Genomic DNA, 22,612 nt, shown 5'->3' with positions numbered 1-22,612 from the left:
TACTGACCTAGTTTTGATTTATTCATTCAAAATTCAGCAATTTCTATTTTTATGACTGAATTCCACGTCTCCTGCATTTTCCACATTGTGGAAATCATAAGCCATACTATACATTAAATTAACTGCAGTTTCCAGCTGAAATGAACACTAGTGGCTGTAAAACACTTACTGCTTTTATTCCTTTTCACACAAATGATAATTACGGAGCACATTATTGATTTATAAGCACTTATTTTATGTGCGGTTCCTTGCACAATACTGTTTACTGATATAACACATCTGCCTGATATACACATCTTAAATAAAACCTTTTTTTAGAGAATTTTGTTCCATCTGCAACAAAAATAAATTAATTTTAAGGCCTGTTTGATAAATAGCAAGTGTGTCTGCTTGTTCTTTTGCAAGTTCATCAGACTGCATACTCCAAATCTACAGTATGGCAGCTGTCAGCTTTGTTGGGTGTTTTCAGTGGTAATTGACATGCTGAGATATAGCAGGTGGATGCCAAAATTTGTGTTTGTTGTAGCATTATACTGAATGTTAGGTCAGGTGACCTTAGAAATGATATAGTTGCAGTCAGGAACTGCAGGTATGCATGTGTGTTTGTGTATCTCTGACCTGCCAGCTGACACGCCACAAAGCAGTAGTTGGATCACAGCGCGTCTGTCTGCGTGTTTGTGATAGTGTGTATGTGCGTGTCTGCCTGAATGCTTGATAATTGACATGCTGTAAAGCAGCAGGGGAAGGCTTGTTTGTGCTCTGCTGCTGAAGGCAGCTAGTGGGGGGAGGACACTCTGTCAAGGCACAGCCTGAAGGACCCAAACTTGGCCCGGCGCTGATGGCCTTGGTCTGCTAAGATATTGCAGCCATCTGGTAACGACACCCAGTCTGAACGGAGCCTAACAAGCCGTAACGAGCACAGTACCAGGGCAGAGCTGCGTTGTCTGCTCTTTGCCACAGACCTAGTTGTAAACTAAAGCCACACTGATTGCATGTGTCTGTGTCACAGTGGCTAAATCCTCATTCACGGTGCTGCAGTTTTTAGCATGGCAGATTAAGGATAGTGCAAGTCAGAGGCGTTTCTGGGATTTCACTCATGCTTGCTTAATTTAGTTGCAGTTTTTGGTTTTTAGGGCTCTGTTTACACCTGATATAAAAATGCGTCATAACAATCTGATTACAAGTGGACAATGCTAAATAGTGAAACACGTTCAACAACTCCAAATGTGGTCGAAAACACATTAGACCGTGTTGCTTTCGTAGTGTTGATTCTTATGTGGTTGAATGCATTTCAACAGCCACAAAAGCCACTTTTGCTAAAATCGTAGGTTTGGTTTAAAGGCGAAACATGTAACACAAAAGCACAGTGTTAGACATAGTTTTGCTGGCTAGCAGAGCAGAAACAAAAGCTGCTGCCTTCTCTATCATTTTCTGTTTTCTCCTTTCACATTCATAAGTAAACTGCATTAGGTTATTTCACAATATTAGATCAGAAGATCATACATACACCTGCTCACCCTTTCCTAAACCGAAATCAGGAAAGTGGTTTGAAAGATTAGTTCACTTCCAGAATAAAAATGTCCTGATAATTTCATCCCCATGTCATCCAAGATGTTTGTCTTTCTTTCTTCAGTCGAAAATAAATGGTTTTTGAGAAAAACATTTCAGGATTTTTCTCCATATAGTGGACTTCCATGAGGATCAACGGGTTGAAGGTTTATTTTTTTATTTTTTTTGTGGAAACTATGATTCTGTATTTTTTGATGAATAGAAAGTTCAAAAGAACCGATTGTATTTGAAAGATTTTTTGTAACAATGTAAAAGTCTTGTCTGTGTTCCTGAAAGCAGAGAGGGTCAGTTTATCAGAATCAGAAATACTTCATTAATCCCTGGAGGGAATTTTACATGATTTTACATGAATTGTTACTTATATTTTGCACTCTGTGAGTGTTCATTTTGGACCCTGACTTCAACATTTCCAAAACCAACAAAATAGCAATGATATAATATGTCTCTCTCTCCCAATTTTTGCTCCTGTGCCAATGTTTACCCTTTCGCCTGCCAAAAGTAGCACAAGGTTTCTGCCCCCTGATTTGTGTTAGCTAGATAGTACACTTACTCCATGCATGCAACAAAGCAGTCTCTTGGTATCAAGATGTAAATTTATGGCCTTGTCCACACTAATACGTTTTCATTTGAAAACGCATCTTTTTTTCTTCGTTTTGGTCTTCGGTCCACACTGAGACAGCATTTTTGTCAAGGAAAATTTAGCTTTTTGAAAGTGTTCTCCAAAGTGGATAAATTTGAACACGTTTCTGAATGATCCACAGCTGTGTTTTTTTTTTTTTAGTGGTATTTGTCCATGAGTCCCTTGTTTGACCTTAACAGTTAAACTGCCTGCTGTTCTTCAGAAAAATCCTTCAGCTCCCACAAATTCTTTGGTTTCCAGCATTTTTGTGTATTTGAACTCTTTCCAACAATGACTGTATGATTTTGAGATCCATCTTTTCACACTGAGGACAACTGCTACAGAAGGTGCAAACACTCACTGATGCTTCAGAAGATAACACAATGCATTAAGAGTCAGGGGGTGAAAACTTTTTGAATTTGGGGTAGGGTAAATTTAACTTATTTTGTCTTCTGGGAAACATGTTAGGGGGCCTATAATTTCTGTAGCCCCTGAAGGGAAGTACTTAAAAAAATGATATTTAGGCAAAATAAGAAAAAATGTACATGTCTTCATTCTGTTTAAAAGTTTTCACCCCTCAGCTCTTAATGCATAGTTTTTCCTTCTGGAGCATTAGTGAGCGTTTGAATCTTCTGTAACAGTTGCATATGAGTCCCTCATTTGTCCTCAGTGTAAAAGGATGGATCTCAAAAGCATAAAGTCATTGTTGGAAAGGGTTAAAATACACACAAAAAATTTGTGGGACCTGAAGGATTTTTTCTGAGAAACAGCAGGCAGTTTAACTCTTCTCTGGAGAAACAAGGTAATCATGAACAACTATCACTAAAGAAAAAAAAACACACAGCTGTGGATCATTCAGGTAACAACACATTATTAAGAATCGAGGGGATGTAAACTTTTGAACAGGGTCATTTTTATAAATTCAACTATTATTTTCTCAGGTGGACTGTATGTAAATGTCTTTTATGTGAAATATGTTATTCAGGTCAGTACTAAATAAACATTAACAAGCATTTTGTATGATCCCTCTTATTTTGATTAAATAATTAACATTTTTACAGATTCTGAAAGGGGAATGTAAACATTTGACCTTAACTGTAGGCCTAATAGTGAGTGAGTGTGACCTAGACACATCAGTGAAGAATTGTATGAAAACTTATGTCTTTTCAGACATTTCTATGTGGATGAGAAACATTTGGATAGAGCTTTTATGTAAAGCGTTTTCAAATGAAAAAGCTGTTTTCAAATGTATCCGGAATAATGTAGACGTAGCCTATGAAATAGTACGATCCGTTAGTTTTCTCATTGCCAAAGAAGAGCATTCAGTGTGTATCAGAAATATGCAAATTTAGTCAGTTAGCCAGTTAGTTGGAATGATGCTTTATGAGTGTCATCAGCCTGGACAGAAGCGACTACATCAATCATCTGACCCCGTGTGCTAACAGAAACAAGCCTTTGCTTGTTTTAAATACTGTGATCTTTCACACCCTGCCTTAATGAATCTCAATGAGCTCTCAGAGTGTGAGTAGAGCTCATGTCATACACTACAGTAGCTGAGTGAGTGTTACTCCTCCCAAGCATATTATCATCTCAAAGCTAACGAAAAGTCTAATGAGTGTAATAAGAACAGGGAAACGGAGCACAGACAGTGCTCATGGGATGAGGAGGTTCAACGCTGTGATTTTAACTTTATAATTGCTGTAATTGTTGTGCCTTTGTTTTGTGATGTTTCTAGAGTGCAATGATAAATGTTCCAATCTGGACTCATATTGACCACAAAGAAGCAATGAAAGATCTGCGATATACATTAATGTTGTCTTCTATTGACAGCTGAACCCTGTCATGCTATTCATTTTCACGTCAGTCGCTGTGTAGCGCTTATTAATGACTGCACTGTACATTAATGAGTAATTTTAGATGTCTCATGGCAGAAGAATTATAGGCTTTATGCCGTTACAATAAAGCCCCTCACCACACAACCCCCCTAACTTGACTTTGCCAGGGAAAAAAAAACCAATAACTGTCACAGATTGAGACGAAGGCTATAATCAGGTTCCTGTGTTTTAAAAAATGGCCGTCTCAGCGCTGTCACCAGCTAAAGTGGCCGTGATTTCTAAGATTATTGTGTTGGCTGTTCTTTGTTCATTCTGTATTTTTTCTTTGTCGGATAAGAAAATGCCTAGCTGTGCTTCATTTACTCTAGTTAAAAGGAAAGGAGGAATGAGGGGGATGGAGACAGTCAAAAAATGAAGTATAAACAAGATTAACTTCTATGGATCAAGGGCCTGTGTGACACCATTTACAATAGTTATTTGCTATTTATTAAAAAATATTACTGTGGTTTTTAAAGGATTGTCACTGTATGTTATAAAGGGCACTACAGGTTCAGCAACAGTTAAAAGGCTGATTAATTTCTGAGGGGGTGGAAAGCATCCAATTAGTGTTTGCTAAACAATTTACTGTGAAATAATGCAACGGTGTTATTTACTGTATAAACAGCATAAATGTCATAAAATGCCTTTTGTGCTCAAATGCTGCATTCACATGTGTAATTGCAAGTAATATGCGTAACATATTGAGAATTAGAGTTTGCTGTATGTGGAACAGCATGTTTTGCTAAACAAAATATTTTATTCCTCTGCAGGAGTGATAGACATAATTTTCAACAATTTATGCCCTGTTTTTTAAAATCATGTAAAATCCTGTTTGATAATTAAATTGACAGACTTCTTGTGAAGTTAATAACATGTTTTAATTGAATTTAATTGTAATTAAGGAATTATTTCAGTACTGGCACATTGCCAGGAATGAATCAGGTTCATAAACTGAGAGCCATCTGCCAATCTAATAGGCAATCTGTAAAGTTTTAGCTTTTACTTTTTCTGTTGTTGTTATTGAGATGGATAAGTTAAAGGAGGAGTTCACACTTTTAGAACAAAAATTTACAGATAATGTCCTACCCCCTTGTCATCCAAGATGTTCATGTCTTTCTTTCTTTTCTTTGTTCAGTCGTAAGGAAATTATATTTTAGGATTTCTCTCCATATAATGGACTTCTATGGTGCCCCCGAGTTTGAACTTCTAAAATGCAGCTTCAAAGGGCTCTAAACGATCACAGCCGAGGAAAAAAGGGTCTTATATAGCAAAGCGATCGATTATTTTCTAAAAAAAAAAAAGACAATTTATATACTTTTTAACCTCAAATGCTCATCTTGTCTAGCTCTGTGTGTTCTCTGTGTGTACTCTGTGTAGAGATTAAAAAGTATATAAATTGTAAATGTTTTTTTAGAAAATAACAGATCGTTTCGCTAGATAAGACCATTCTTCCTCGGCTGGGATCATTTAGAGCCCTTTGAAGCTGCATTTAAACTGCATTTTGGAAGTTCAAACTCAGGGGAACCATTGAAGTCCATTATATGGAGAGAAATCCTGAAATGTTTTCCTCAAAAAACATTATTTCTTTATGACTGAAGAAAGAAAGACATGGACATCTTGGATGACAAGGGGGTGAGTACATTATCTGTAAATTTTTGTTCTGAAAGTTATCTACTCCTTTAAGTCAGGATAGATCAGAATGAGAAGTAGATTTTAAGAGTTATTCCTAATTGTGAGGTACATCTGAGTGTAACTGATTATTGAGAAAAGAAATAATTTAGGGCAGTTCTATGTATCGGTGGTTGATTGCATTTTAAGATGTCGGAGTGACATTAAAAAATGCAGAGATGGGGTTTAAAGCATTAGTTTACTTCCAGAATTAAAATGACCTGATAATTTACTTACCCCGTGTCATCACAGATGTTCATGTTTTTCTTTCTTCAGTCGGAAAAAAAAAAAAAGGATTTTGAGGAGAACATTCTAGGATTTTTCTCCATATAGTGAACTTCAATGGTCCAAATTTCAATGCAGCTTCAAACAGTTCTACACAATCCCAGACGAGAAATAAGTGTCTTATCTAGTGAAACGATTGGTCATTTTCTAAAGAAAAAAAAAAAAAAAAAAAGAAGCTAGTTAGTTCTTCATCTGTGTACTTCGGTTCAAAAAGGAAGGGTAGGGTGAAAAACTCCATCTCATTTTCTCCTCCAACTTCAAAAATGTCCAATATCGTTGTTTTACCTTTTTTTGTAAAGGCAGTTTGACTTTCTTTGCATGTACGCTTTTTAAACTCTGGGCCAGTACTTCCACCTAAAACGGAAGTACAACTAGATAAAACCCTTATTTCTCGGCTGGGATTATGTAGAGCCCTTTGAAGCTGCATTGAAACTGCAAATTAGACCTTTAAGTCGTTGGCACAATATGGAGAAAAAAAGTCCACGATATGGAGAAAAATCCTGGAATGTTTTCAACAAAACCTTAATTTCTTTTCTTTCCTGAAGAAAGAAAGACACTAACTTCTTGGATTGGCATAGGAGTGAGTAAATTATCAGAAAATATTTATTTGGAAGTGAACAAAATTATTGCAAAAGTCCAGCATACATCACCAAAGAGAAGTCTGTTGTTTTCTTCAGAAGATCGAGTTATGGAATTTTAATTAAAATTTGTACAAATAAAATAATAAAACATGACTGTGTCGTTTACAATATGATTTATGATATTAATAATATTTCAAGGTGACAGCCGCTGACACAGAGAAACAGTCTTTTTAACCATACAGTATTATTTCTGTCCTACAATCATTCATATTATCATAAAAGTACTGGAATGAAAGTTTATAGTTCAGATGTAAAGATGTCTAGCAATCAATATAATATAAATACATAAAAATGTATTTGTTATTGAATAATTTATTCAAGAGTTTCGTTCAAAAAACGTGCATTCATTCAGTAATGGAATAAGTGAAGTATTTATGCTGGAGTCATTAGCCACTTTCACACAGTTATACCAGTAAATTGCTGTAAAATTACCAAAATAACTTTATCGGTAAATACACTGTTCACACAAGCAACAGCATTCCTTCTGTTAACCGCAAAAGCACCATTCACTCATTGGCTGCGCCTACCGATGTTGTGTTTGTAATTTCAATTTCAGCGGCTCTGGTTTGGCCCAGAATAGACGTTTTACGTCAACGCATTCAGAATTTGTACTTGCTCATACCAGTCATTTTGCACCGGTAAAGTTACAACTTCTCATACTGGTAAATTGCGGAACAAATTTACCTGTATTTTTGAAAAGGTCCTGTGCACACATGATCTTTTAACAGTAATTTACCGGTAATTTACCAGTAAAGACTGTATGTGTGAAAGGGACTGTATGAAAAAAATGTATGAATTAAACATTTTTAAATGGACTGCAGCAATTAATATTTGTTACAGCCCTAAATCAGATGTTATTTTGCTTGGTTCAGAAACGTGATCTCTTTTTGAAAAAAAATAAATAAATAAAAAATGTGATTCTAAATTTATCCAGAATAGTGCAGTTCTAAATTGCTCTTCTTCTCAAGAATGCTTCCACTAATATATAACTGCAATTTTATTTTATGTTTCTGATTACATTATAATGTTTTCCTCTGGCCTGTATGTAAATTTTTATGTTTGCCTAGCTTTTCCATTTGTATTTGTTAGTTAGTTCTTTCTAATATCACTCACAGGATGTAGTACTTTTGTACTCTTGTTGCTTTTTACACTCAAGATCTGTTTGATTTGCTGTTTAAGTGTTATATTAATGTTTTTTTGTGTATGTGTGTGTTTGTGTCTGTGTCTCACTAGCCTTCGTAACGCTTCTAAATGGTGACCAGGCACAGGATGCCATCCGAACTCTGCACCAGACATCAGTCCGAGGCCGTGACATCACTGTCCAGCTTCAGCCCACGGACTCTCTCCTGTGTGTCACCAACCTGCCCTACACAGTCACTGCCAGCCAGTTTCAGGAGCTGGTGCGCTCCTATGGCAACATTGAACGATGTTTCCTGGTGTACAGCGACCTTACGGGCCACTCCAAAGGCTACGGCTTTGTTGAGTACATGAAGAAGGACTCGGCCTCCAGGGCACGCTCAGAACTCTTGGGCAAACCGCTGGGCGACCGTGCACTCATGGTGCAATGGGCTGACGTCAACCAGCTGACCTCTGCTGACCACCTCCACTCCAAGTGCCTATGCGTGGATCGCCTTCCGCTAGACTTTGAGGACTCGGAGGAGCTGGCGCACATTTTTTCAGAAAGCTACAAACCCGTCTTCTGCCAGGTGAGTTGTGAAGAAAAGTAACAGGGCATTTGTATTTAGGCTTTTCACGTCCACCGACATGGCTGGAAAGAATTTTTTTAATAGAAAAACTAATATTGCTATTTGGTAAAGTAAAGGAGGTAATATTTCTAAGTCCAACAAAGAATCGATTTCTGTGGAGCTGCTGCAGTCCAGCAGAATCCTTTGGTTGCTGACACTTGCAGTCTTTTAAAGTGAAAGTAAAGCAGTCAGTCAAGTTTACATTAAATAGTACATTTATTTCCAATTTAATTAAAAAATATATACCACCTGCAGTGCCTTGCGAAAGTATTCATACCCCTTCACATTTTGTTATGTTGCTGCCTTACATTAAACTGTTTTAAATTACTTTTTTCACATTAATCTACACTTCATGTACCATAATGACAAAGCAAAAACAGAATTTTCACAACTTCATCAATTTGTTAAAAATAAAATAAACCTGAAATAAGTACATTGCATAAGTATTGATACGCTTAACTCAGTGCTCAGCCTCAAGTCTTTTTGGGTATGATGCAACACGATTTGCACATCAACATTTGGCAATTATCTTCTATTCTTTGCCTCACCTCTTCACCTCTCAAGCTCTTTCAGCTTGGATGGGTTCTGGCAGATATTTTTAAGTTTTCTCCAGAAATGTTTAAATGGGTTCAAGCCCAGGCTCTGGCTGGGCCACACAAGTACATTGTGACTTGTCTATAAGCCACTCTTGCTGTGTGCGCTTATGTTCATTGTCCTGTTGGATGGTAAACCTTCTACCCAGTCTGAGGTTCTGAATGCTCTAGACTGGGTTTTCATCAAGGCTATCTCAATATTTTGGTGCATTGAGCTTTCCTTCTACTCTGATGAGTCCCTCAGACCCTGCCACTGAAAAACAGCCCCAAAGCATGAGGTTGTTGCCACCACACTTTAATTTTGGGATGATACTTTGCAGGTGATGAGCAGTGTCTGGTTTCCTTCAAACATGATGCATGGAATTGAGGTTCATCAGACCAGTGAATCTTGTTTCTCACAGTCTGAGGGACCTTTAGGTGCTTTTTTGCAAATTCCAAGTTGATTTTCATGTGTCTTCACTAAGCACAACCTTGCCACACAACCATAAAGTCCAGATCAGTAAAATGTTGCAGTGATTTTCGTCCTTCTATAAGTTTCTCACATCTGCATATATGATCGTGGAGCTCAACTAAAGTGACCATCAGGTTCTTGGTCACCAGTCTAGCCAAGGTTCTTCTCCATCAATTGCTCAGTTTGGCCAGCTCTAGAAAGAGTCATGGTTGTTTCAGACTTCTTCTATTAAGGGCAATGGAGACTACATGCTTCCGTTAAAAACCTGTTTTTTGCTTTGCCATTATGGTGTATGGAGTGTAGATTGATGTGGGGAAAAAATAATTTAAAGCAATTTAACAATTAAACATAACAAAATGTAAAAAAAGTTTACTAAGTAATGTAAACTTGTAAACTTGACCGACTGTTTCACTTCCACTTCAAAGGAATAGTTCACCCAAAAATGCTGTCATTATTTAGTCACCCTCATGTTTTTTTTTCAAACTTGTATGAATTTCAGTATTCTATGGAACACAAAAGAAGAAGTTTAGAGCATTGTTTCTGGTGCTCTCTTTTTTTATACAATGAAAGTGAAAAAAAATGGGAACTGTCAAGCTCCAGAAATGACATAAAAACACCCATAAAAGTTTGTGAGATAAATTAATTCCATGACAGCTGAAGTGCTTTTGATTCACTTAAATGAATCAGCTCATTTGAGTCATTTTCCCCGATAATTAGACTACACTGATTGCTATGTATGTTTTTGTTTCACTTAAAATAATTGCCCCATATGAGTCATTTGTTCAGAGGCATTTGTTTAGCAATCAGAATATACTGAGTAAATTATTTATTCATTTAAACATTTTAATTAGCTATGAAAAACTTTTGATTTGCTAAAAAAAACATAAGCCTAACAGTCATTCAGAGAAATATGACACTGCCTTGATTTGAAATTGGTTAAAACTGCTTATAAGTGTAATTTATTTGGAAATCCAAGTATACTGCACTGGATTTTTCTGATTCAAGAAAATAAATGGTTCATAAAGGTAATTTGTTTAGTATTTAGCCTGAACTGTGTTTTGTTTTCCATTTACTAAAAAGAACTGACTCATAATCATTTACCAAAAAGGCTTGTAAGTGTAATTTTTTCAGGAATCAGACTGCAGTGGTCATACCTTTCTTCATTAACATCATTTGGTTCCAGTATTATTATTTTTTTTTAACATTTCTGAATACAACCCGGTTTTCTGTTCCCAACCTAGTCATTAGAGAAGTACTCATGATCTGATTGTGGCTTTGGGGGTTGAGTTCTGTTGCCAGACTTGGTGATGAGGACGTGTGGAAACCCTACCCAGCCTTTACATCTGTCTCCACTGTGTTAATAAGAGAGAGATTTTCACCATGCAAACCTTCTCCAGAAATCAATACCTCCTAGGAAAACTGCCTTAAGTGCTGATGCAGGATACGGTTTCCTCAACCTCCATCCTAATCAAAACCATTAAAGCTAAAGGGCAGCACTGACTTTAGATCTAGAGTTAGGGCCAACACCAGCCAACTCAGAAATCAATACAGTACACCCTCTCAATCCCATGAAGCTTTGCAGCAGCACTAAACCCACACCATCTGCTGGAGTGTTGGAGATGCATCAAGCTCTCAGGACTTTGACCTCAAATTGCATCACAGTGCTCTCAGGCCTCTTTAATACTCGAGCTTTGCTTCAAGAATCAATAATGGAGCTCTCTGAATATTGCCGCCCCCACTGCTGTACAGAAATGAGATAACTCGATGAACTGCACAAGTGATTCAGCTTATTTCTGTGCAGGAGATGCCGGAATATAAGATGTGCCTCATGTCGACAGAATGTCTCATCAATATTTAGGAGGTTTTTAATGATCTAAAAGCTTCTGTTATAACTGGATGGTGTTTAGAAAGAGTGACTCTACTAATGTTCTTCTAATTGTAGTTCTTTGACGCAGCTGTTTAGATACGTGGAGTTATTTCAGGGTTTATTCAGTCCTTCTGTTGTAATGGCACAGTAGTTATCAAACCTTTTTAGGTGGTTGATGACTTCAAATGTAAAACAAAATGGCCATTTTTCACTATTAACTAGTTAGCATGCATATTACTAGCATTTTGGCTTTTTATTTGTACTTTATTGGTACACCTGTGAACATGCGTTGAAGACGGACACGAAAGAGAAGAAATTGTTGAATAAAGTCATTATTTTAGTTTTCTTTGGGCACAAAAAGTATTCTCATAGCCTCGTAACATTATGCTTGAACCATTAATGACACATGGACTATTTTACCGATGTCCTTACTACCTTTCTGGGCCTTGAACATGGCAGTTGCATTGCTGTATGGTCAGAAAGACTCTTAGAATTCATCAAAACTGTCTTAATTTGTGTTCTGAAGATGAACGAAGGTCTTACGGGTTTGGAACGACATGAGGGTGAGTAATCATTGACAGAATTTTCATTTTTTGGGTGAACTATCCCTTTAACAACTACCTTGCTAACTATTATTAAAAGGAAATCAGGAGTTTGTTCAAGGAAAACATTTAATAGTGAATATGTGTTCCCTGTTCTGAAGTGTTACCAGACATGTATATATAATTACCCTTAGTTTGTAGCTTTTATTGTGACAGTCACACTTTGACATTTTTTTAGACTACTGTTTTGCTCGTTTCATTGAAATAATACTGCTAAATATACTGCTAATTAACTTAAAACTGAATGAGGCAGCTGTTACTATTTATGAAGTTTAACTACACAACTAGCAGTGCTGCTTGAAAGTTTGTGAACCTTTCATTTTCTATATCATTTTCCGCATAAATATGACCCAAAAGATCATCAGAGAATCCAGTTAAACCAAAATATAAACTTTGTCATTTATTTATTGAGAAAAATGATCCAGTGTTCATCCATATCTGTCAGTGGCAAAGTATGTGAACCTTTGCTTTCAGCGGGGTGACCCCCTTTTGCAGCATTAAATGCAGCTAAATTTTTCTTGCAACTGCTGATCAATCCTGCACAACTGCCTGTAGGAATGTTAGTCCTTTCCTCAGTACAAAACAGCTTTAACTCTGTGATGTTGGTGGGTTTCCTCCTGTAAACTGCTTGCTTCAGGTCCTTCCTCAACATTTCAGTTGGATTAAAGTCCAGACTTTGACTTGACCATTCCAAAACATTAACTTTATTCTTCTTTAACCATTCTTTTTCAGAATGACTTGTTTTCTTGGAGACGTTGTCTTGCTGCATTGCTCATTTTCTCTTGAGATTCACTTCTCAGGCAGATGTCCTGACATTTTCCTTTAGAATTTGCAGGTGTAATTCAGAATTCATTGTTCCATCAATGATGGCAAGATGTCCTGGAACAAAACAAATGCAGTAAAATAAGCCCAAATTATGATACCACCACCACTATGTTTCACAGATTCACAGGGTGTTCTTTTCTCCTAACATAATGCTTCTCATTTAAACCAAAAAGTTCTATTTTGGTCTCATCTGTCCACAAGTCATTTTCCAATAACCCTCTGGCTTGTCCACATGATCTTTATCAAACTGCAGCAGCAGTGTTTTTTCTTTTTTTTTTCTTCTTGCCATGCACGCCATGGTTGTTCGGTATTCTCCTGATGACAGACTTATGAACATTAACATTAGCCAATGTGAGAAAGGCCTTTAGTTGCTTAGAAGTTTCCCTGGGGTCCTTTGCAACCTTGTAGACTATTACACAACTTGCTTACGGAGTGATCTTTGTTGGTCGACCAATCCTGAGGAAGGGTAACAATGGTCTTGATTTTCCTCCATTTGTACACAATCTGTCTGATTATAGCCTGATGAGCAACATCAACTGTTTTTCTGAGGTCCTCAGAGATCTCCTTTGTTAATGCCATGATTCACTTCCACAAACATGACTTTGATGGATCCCTGTTCTTTAAATAAAACTGGGCACGCACTGACACCTAATAGTCATTCCACTGATTAAAAACACAGCTGAACAGATGGACTCTAATTTCACCTTCAAATTAACTGCTAATCCTAGAGATTCACATACACTCTTAAAAATGTAGGTGCTTTAAAAGGCTCTTCACAGCGATGCCATAGAAGAACCATGTTTGGTTCCACAAAGAACCATTCAGTCAAAGGTTCTTTGAAGAACCACCTCTTTCTTACCTTTTTATAATCTGAAGAACCTTCTTTTGCCACAAAGAACCTTTTGTGAAACAGAAAGGTTCTTCAGATGTTAAAGGTTCCTTACGGAACCATTTAGACAAAAAAGGTTCTTCTGTGGCATCGTGAAGCACCTTTATTTTTAAGAGTGTATTTTGTCACTCAGATAATATTGGATCATTTTCCAGAATAAATAAATGACAAAGTATATGTTTTTGTCTTGTTTGTTTGATTGGATTCTCTTTGTCAGCTTTCAGGAATTTTTGTGAAAATATGATCTTCTTTTGGGTCATATTTATGACCTTGGATCACAAAACTAGAGACCTGTGCGGGACGGATTTTTCAGTCCCGCTCCCGCCCGCTCCCGCAAGATTGTGTCCCGCACCCGCCCGCTCCCGCAGAAATATACGTTATCTCGTCCCGCTCCCGCCCGCGACATTCATGATTTGTCCCGCTCCCGCCCGCAAAAGCCCGCATAAAATTAATCTATATTGATTTTTTCTGTACATCGATTGAATTTACATGAAACAGTTCTGTAACATCTTGTAAGTTCCACTAAACCCCAGCATAAACGCTCTGGATAAAATATGTGTTATTTAGACTAAGCATCAACATTCACAAACCACTGTTATTCTTAACAAAAAAGCAAACATGAGCTATGCCTGCATCCACGGCAGAATGCAAACTAGGCTCCTTTAAAGCTGACATCTCAGTATATACGCGATCTCATAAAGCTCTTATAACACAATGGATATTATGCACAATTAATCTTTCGTACATGTCTACACTTTGAGTGTTGTAATTTGTAAGCACCCAATATTCAGCACTGTTCAATACTTTTGAGCAGTGAGTGGATTTTAACTTAAACACCACTGATTGGCGATGCGCTCCAGAAATCAGCAGATGGCTACATTGCTCACACTTCAAACCAGTTTTAAACCGAAACTGCCTATTCTTGCGCTTACTGATCATATTTATGTTGTTCTTGCTGCTTTTGTGCAATAGATGAATAACAATTTTTTGTTTTTAGATATTTTATGTTTAGATATTTCTATTTTGCGGGAGTCCCGCGAATCATTTTATTTTCCCGCATCCCGCACACACACGAGTCTCTACCCGCCCGCACCCGCACTCGCCCATCAAGTTTTGTCCCGCGCCGCACTCTGTTGCGTTGGGTCCCGCGGGTCCCGCGGTACTCCCGCGGGATTGCAGGTCTCTACACAAAACCTCCTTGGATCATATGGGTCAATTTTTGGAAATTGAGATTTCTGCATTATCTGAACAAATAAGCTTTCCATTGATGTATGGTTTGTTAGGATAGATCAATATTTGATCGATATTTGAAAATCTGGAATCTCTGTGTGCAAAAAAAATCTAAATATTGAGAACATCGCCTGTAAATTTGTCTAAAAAAGGTCTTAGCAATGCATATTACTAATCAAAAATATTTTTTTTGTTATATTTTTTCGGTAGTAAGTTTACAAAATATCTTCATGGAAGATATCTTGATCTTTACTTAACATCCTAATGATTTTTGATCATTTTGACCCATACAACGTTTTGTTGGCTATTGCTACAAACCCGTGCTACTTAAGACTAAGGTTCTGTGGTCCATTGTAACATTTATGCAGAAATATTGAAAATTCTGAAGGGTTCACAAACTTTCAAGCAGCACTGTATACCTGGGATGCCTCCGCTTATCACTAGACACACAAGAACCAATTTTAATGGAAGAATATCTCCTTTGTGTTCCTTGAATGAAATTCACATTGTCATGAGGGTGAGTAAATGACTTTTACTGGCAGATTACCTTGATCATAGATATTTATAGTGTTGACCAGGTCATGTTTGACTGTCCACACATGAAGCAGAAGTGTATTTCTCAAAACCACTATGGTGTGATATGAAATGACAAAACTCTTCAGTTTAGTGTGACAGGAAATGTCAGCTCCATTATATGTGTTTTTTATTTTTTATTTTTTTTATTCTTTCTCACATCTCACCTCCCAATTTGTCACTCATTCATCTCGCAGCCCCCCTCCCTTCTGTCAACTCTCTTCCTTTTGCCTTTCTTTTTGAGAAAGACAGCAGCAGTTATGTTATTAGATGACTCAGCTTGTGCATGATGGGCATATTCTGACCCTGGCACAAATGATGGACTCACATACACACAAAGACTGACAGCTGGACACACACACAGTGCCATCCAGATATATTTAGGTGGATGTGATTAATCACAAGTGGAGAGTTTTGATTTTGTTATTGCTGCTTTCCGTTTTTCTTTATCCATTCTTCCCCTCCCTGTCTCTTTGTCTGCTCTCTGTTTGTCTCTGTGTTTTCCTTTGGACTGATATGAAGGTCAATCATCTGCTGACCCGTGATCTGACACCCTTGGTAGATTTTGAAGGCTGTCATAACACACCCACAAACAAACATGTCATTTTTAAGACAACCTCCTTCTTAGTTGGAATGTGAAGATGCACACAGTATATACACTTTTAAAAGAAGTAACCATTAATGTTTAATATCTAAAAAAACTTATTGATCGGACAGATTAAGTGATGTGTTTTTTTTAATGCTGCTGCATTATTAATGACCACATGTAGGTCATTTAAAAAATGTATGCATCCATTTAGATGTTTGGATTGACATGCTTTTAAATTTACCCCTTATTGTTTTGCTGTACATGCATTTTTACATTGCTTTTATTTTTTATTATATCACTTTGGGTTAGTGCTTGCATGTTGAGTGCATGTGTATATCTGTCATTTTCTAGGTTTGTGATTTATTCCGAGGTTGTGATGTTTCTCCTAGGTTTGTAAAGGTGAAGTGTTCAACTCAAATCTTCAGCATGAAAATGCTGTCTAATTTACCAATACAATCTGTAAAATTTTTACGATGGCGTTTTAGTGCCACGTTGAAAAAAAAATCTAAAATTACGAGATCAAATATTTTGAGAATGAAATTGAAATATTTTGAGAATAAAGTCGAAATTACGAGAGTAAAGGGGAAATTAAGAAGAATAAGAAGTCTAAATGTTTCAAGAATAAAGCCGAAATGTTTTGAGAATAAAGACGGAATTACGAGAATAAATCATGTGCAAAATGCATCTTGTAATTGCTACAAATTAATTCTCGCAATTTTGACTTTATTCTCAAAATATTTAGACTTTAATCTCGTAATCTTAAATTTTTTACATTTTAATTTTAGTTAAAATTTTAGTAATTTAATTATGTGGTTTTTTTATTATTTTTAATACTTCTATTTAGCTTTAATTATTTTTTCAATTTTTTCAATTATTATTTCAATTATTATTTCAATTTTAGTTTTAGTAATTGTAGTGCTTTATTTTATTTCAGTTAGTCATTTCTTATTTTTGATTTACTTTTTTAGAGTTTCATCTAATATTTTATTTTAAGTTTTTTTTTTTTTTTTTTTTTTAATAAAACCTGTTTTGCTTTTTTTGGTTGACAATAACAGCACAAGTTTATTCTACCAATGCAGGAAAAAGCTGTTGACCAGCTGGATAAAAATGCAAATTCGCTTTTCGTTTTTGACACCCACCTATGACAGAGAAGAAAGGAAAACTGTATTTACATGTTTTCAAACAGCCATGACCATTTTTGCATTCGCTATCGTGTTTAACAACAATAAAAGCCTGTGTATATAGACAGGAGAACTGTTATTTGAATCCTTCTTAGCGAAACAGTCTGTTTGTGAGTCATTTTATGTAACAGCAACAGTTCTGGACATGTGTCTAAAAGCCTTATTGGTTGGCCACCTTTTTTCACAGATATTAGGAAAAAATATAGTCACAAAAAAGTGTTTAAGGTGTTTAAATTTAATTCAGTTCAAGTTTATTTGTAGAGGGCTTTTCACAATACAAATCGTTGCAAAACCGCTTTACAGAAAATTTAGGTTTCTACAATATATGTGACCTTGGACCACAAAACCAGTCTTAAGTCGCTGGGGTATATTTGTAGCAATAGCCAAAAATACATTGCATGGTTCAAAATTTTTTATTTTTCTTTTATGCCAAAAATCTGTAGGAAATTAAGTAAAGATCATGTTCCATGAAGATTTTTTGTAAAATTCCTACTGTAAATATATCAAAATGTAATTTTTGATTAGGAAAATGCATTGTTAAGAACTTAATTTGGACAACTTTAAAGGTGATTTTCTCAGTATTTTGATTTTTTTGCACCCTCAGATTCCAGATATTCAAATAGACGTATCTCGGCCAAATTTTGTCCTGTCCTAACAAACCATACATCAAAAGAAAGCTTATTTATTGAGCTTTCATATGATGTATACATCTCAGTTTTGTAAAATTTAACCTTATGACTGGTTTTGTGGTCCAGGGTCACATATGAGCTCCTGTTTTTACATGTAGCTATAATTTAGATACAAATTTAAACAGTCTATTGTTGTTGACAACAGTTTAAAATATATCTTAAAGTAATTGGGTAAATTTAAGTATTTAACATTAAAGACAACATAGTATAATGATTAAAATATTTAGGTGATTATAAAAATTGCCCTTACAAATGTAAAAAATCAATTCCAGGGGGCAAATATTGCCCCTTAATGGAAAAGTTAATTTCTGACCCTGCTTGGGATTTTGCACAAAGGGCCCCTGGGAGCCATATCTAAGAACTAAAATATCTTCTCAAGGTGGACTCGTGTGATTAGGGGAAGTTTAAAGAAATCCCTAGAGATGGTTTTGTATGGACAAACACTGACTAAATTTTCTTGTTTTCTTCAAAAAAACCTTGATCTTATACCAAGTTACATAAGGCTGAATTTTTTTTGTATTTCACCACTGCCTTGACATTATTCTTTCATTCATGCTGCCTAGTGCCCCCTTTTTTCTCCGGATCCCACTAGGGTCTTTCTATCACTCTCAAAGGTCAGCCATTTATAAGACGAAATAGAACATGTCCGAGCCAGAGGGAACACGCCATGCAGACGTCCAGCTACAATATATGCTTTTGATGGAGTACTTTATGGTTTGGTATACTGTTTGTGTGTGTTTTTAAATGGAGGTGGTTTCTGTATTGATTTCTCTGGCCTGAGGTCAGTAATAGCTGGCGGTTGAACGTCTCAGTGGGTGTAGTTTCAGCTTCAGACATCACGCCCATGGACCGTTGTTGGCAAAATGGGAAACACATCAGGAAATTGGAAGTTGGCATCTGATTGGATGAATTCTATGGGATTTCCTAGAAACTTATGAATTGTGTTCTTTAAAGGAGAATTTTACTTCCAGAACAAAACTTTAAGGATAATTTACTGACCGCCTTCTTGTCTTTCTTTCTTCAGTTGTAAAGAAATTATGCATTTTGAGGAAAACATTTCAGGGTTACTCTCCATAAAGTAGACTTCTTTGGTGCCCGCGAGTTTGAACTTCCTAAATGAAGTTTAAATGCAGCTTTAAAGGGCTCTAAACGATCCCAGCTGAGGAAGAAGGGTCTTATCTCATGAAACGATTGGTTATTTTCTACAAAAAAATTGACAATTTATATACTTGATAATCTAAAACTTAGGGTATGTCGAAAAACTCCCATCTCATTTTCTTCTCCAACTTTAAAATCGTCCTACATCGCTGCAGAAGTACCGACCCAGTGTTTACAAAGTAAATGTGCAAAGAAGATCAAACACCCTTTACAAAAGAAGGTAAAACAGCGATGTAGAACAATTTTGAAGTTGGAGGAGAAAATTAGATGACAGTTTTTCGACATACCCTAACTGCCTTTAACCGGAATACACAGAGTTCATGCAGAGCTAGGCAATATGAGTGTTTGAGGTTAAAAAGTATTTAGAAAATAACCGCATGTTTAACAGTATTTTTAGATCCGTGTGCGATTGGTGTTAAAGAGACAGCAGCCTAATAAACGTGCTAATCCAAGAACAAAAAAGCATTCTTTCGTAACTTTAATGAGGATTAATCTATATTGTAATTATACAAGGAAAACTATGCACTATTTTTAAACTTTTGATTTAAATTGCTGTACCTGTAATTTGTTCAGTTGTATTTATTTATGCTATTGCTCATTTATTTGCTTGTTCCTATTTTATTACTGACTGTTTACTTGTCTGTAACTATTTCATGTTTGAAGTTTATATTAGTCTAGTTGTTTTTGCTGTGGTATTTTTTGTTAAACCATAGACAAAAGTTCATTTTGTGTTCTATAGGCTGCTGATTTTTGCTCATGTTATTCAGCTGCAACAGAAAGCTTTGTAAAAATACAGAATAAAAATGTCTGACCGAATTTTTTATGTTATTGGAATCGAAACTAGGAATTGTTAAGAATTGGAATCAATAAGCAGAATCAGAATCGAAATCGATAAAATTCACGATACCCAACTCTATTTTCATATCCCTAAACATGATGCTAAACAAAACAAACTGCTTTATGTTTGTCAGACAGCTTTTTGGGCAGTTCTTGGCCAATGAAGGTTGCAATGGAGTCCAGACCTTCTGAAGGTCTTGCGGTGTGAGACTACAGTGGGTTTGACTGCACCCATTCATGCAGACACCTGACCACTCTCTCCTTCCTGTCTAGTAAAGTGTTTGTACATACAAGGCCTAACACAGGAAAACTCATGGAGTATCATTATTGTGTTCGATTTGTGTCAAGTGCCCTGCAGGATACAGACTCATGACAGAATTAGTTTGGGCCAAGAGAGAGAATAGTTTGCCATTTGTGCAGCTCAGCAGGTTTACTGAGCTCCAATTTGTCATACTGAAGCCTGTCATCATATACATACAGACAAATCTACTTCCTGTTTGATTTTGCTAGTCTTTGTGTGTGGTGTCTTCGGCTGTGATAAGAGCCATGGGTGGTGACAGTTTCCTTTTTTCTATGTCTCTAAATATCTGTTTTTCATATGCCATCTCTTATCACTGTTTTTTTTTTTTTTTTGAAACAAGAGATGTAACAAACTCATCTGGAGCTGTTTGTGTGTGTGGTTATGTGCAAATTTGTGTGTGTGTGTGTGTGTGTGTGTGTGTGTGTGTGTGTGTGTTTAAGTGCAAAGTCTGGATAGGTGGGCGTTTTAAAAGCCTGAACATGAAACAGAGGAAGCCTATAAAAAAGAAAAATCACAAATATGTCTTTTTAATATGAGATTTTTCCAAAACTGTTTTTCCTAGACATAAATCTGATTAAATTGAGAGCAAATGGAGGCCTTTTCTTACGTTTCCTGCTTCTTGGATTTTTCAAAATTTCACATAAATACTACCAGTCAAAAGTTTCTGAACAGTAAGATTTTTTACAGAAGACACTTCTGCTCACCAAGTCTCCATTTATTTGATTCAAAATACAGCAAAAACAGTACAATTTTGAAATATTTTTAATATTTAAAATGACTGTTTTCTATTTAGATATATTTTTAAACTGTAATTTATTCCTGTGAATTTTTAGTATCATTACTCTAGTCACATGATCCCTCAGACATGATTCTAATATACCGATTTGCTGCTCAAAAAACATTTATTATTATTATGTTGAAAACAGCTGAGTAGAATTATTTCTTTGATGAATAGAAAAAAAATATACTGACTCAAAGTTTTTGAATGGTATAGTGTATAATGTTACAAAAGCCTTTTATTTCAGATAAATGCTCTTTGGATCTTTGGATCTTTCTATTCATCGAAGAATCCTAAAAAAAAATACTCAACTGTTTTAAATATTGATAATAATAATAGTAATAGAATGTTTCTTGAACAGCAAATCGGCATATTAGAATGATTTCTGAAGGATCTTATGACACTAAAGACTGGAGTAATGATGCTAAAAAATTTAGCTTTGATCATAGGAATAAATTACATTTTAAAATATATTCAAACAGAAAGCAGTTTATTTCAAATAGTAAAAATATTTCACAATATTACTGCTTTTGCTGTATTTTGAATCAAATAAATGCAGGCTTGGTGAGCAGAAGAGAATTATTTAAAAAACATTAAAAATCTTACTGTTCAAAAACTTTTGACTGGTAGTGTACCATTCAAAAATTATATATTTAAAAGAAATGGTTACTTTTATTCAGGAAGGATGCATTAAATTGAACAAAAGTGACAGAAAATACATTTATAATGTTACAAAGTCTTTTTTTAATAAATGCGTTTTTTTATCTATTCATCAATGAAAAAATATTTCCTCAAAAAATATTATGCAGAACAGCTGTTTTCAGCATTGATAATAATAAAAATGTTTCTTGAGCAGCAAATCAGCATATTAAAATGATTTATGAACAATCATGTGACACTGAATACTGGATTAATGACTGCTAAAAATTTAGCTTTGCTCTCACAGGAATAAATTACATTAAAAAAATGTAAAACACATTTCAGAAACATTAAACAATCTCACTCTGTGTATCTCATCTAGATTTCTCAGCAGTGTCACCAACTATGCTCAGATTTCTCAAAACATTAATGTTTGCAATGTACCTGTTATTGGCAGATAATAGATAATCATGGGTTTAAAGATTTAGTGCTAGAATACAGCACTATAACTATTACTATAAGAGAGGAAATCATCTCTTATTGCTTGTAATATCTGTGAACTCAATCAAATTCTTCCAAGAACAAATAATCTGCATCAGCGCACATTAATTTTATAGTTTTTTTCTTACTATATGGCAATGATTATCTAGTTTGCTTCTTCTATTGTATTCTTCTAAATTTATTGGAGCATCAAAAACCACAAAACACAGAGAAACTGAATTTGGTGGGATGGAACCACCTGCTACTCAAGCAATTACACACCCGTTCAAGTCTAGGTGCCGCTTGAATAAGTTCATTTACATTTTCACTTTCAAATAACTCCGGAAGTTTGGTATCAAAAACATCCACAGGATTTTAATCATATTCACATGTGTTTAACCCTTGATGTTTCCTGCTCTCAGCTCTATAAATTTCAAGGAATTTTCGATGAAATACCTGAGTTGGCATTAAAATGAAATGTAATCTGACAAACTGCTGATCTATAGAAGAGTTGTATAATGTTCCTCTG

The 22,612-nt window shown here is 35.7% G+C and overlaps 1 protein-coding gene across 1 annotated transcript in view; it reads left to right on the top strand.

Moving 5' to 3' along the window:
• The window catches only part of raver2 (ribonucleoprotein, PTB-binding 2), a 90,373-nt gene that overhangs the window by 31,550 nt on the left and 36,211 nt on the right, over positions 1–22,612 (top strand). The window contains exon 3 of the mRNA XM_073852549.1: positions 7,890–8,362. Within this exon, the coding sequence (XP_073708650.1) occupies positions 7,890–8,362 (473 nt within the window). The remainder of the gene's footprint in view (positions 1–7,889; positions 8,363–22,612) is intronic.

This window comes from Garra rufa, chromosome 12 (assembly GCF_049309525.1).
Source record: "Garra rufa chromosome 12, GarRuf1.0, whole genome shotgun sequence".
Lineage (NCBI taxonomy): Eukaryota > Metazoa > Chordata > Actinopteri > Cypriniformes > Cyprinidae > Garra > Garra rufa.
The sequence above is the reverse complement of the archived record's forward strand: the minus strand, read 5'-3'. Positions and strand labels throughout refer to the sequence as shown.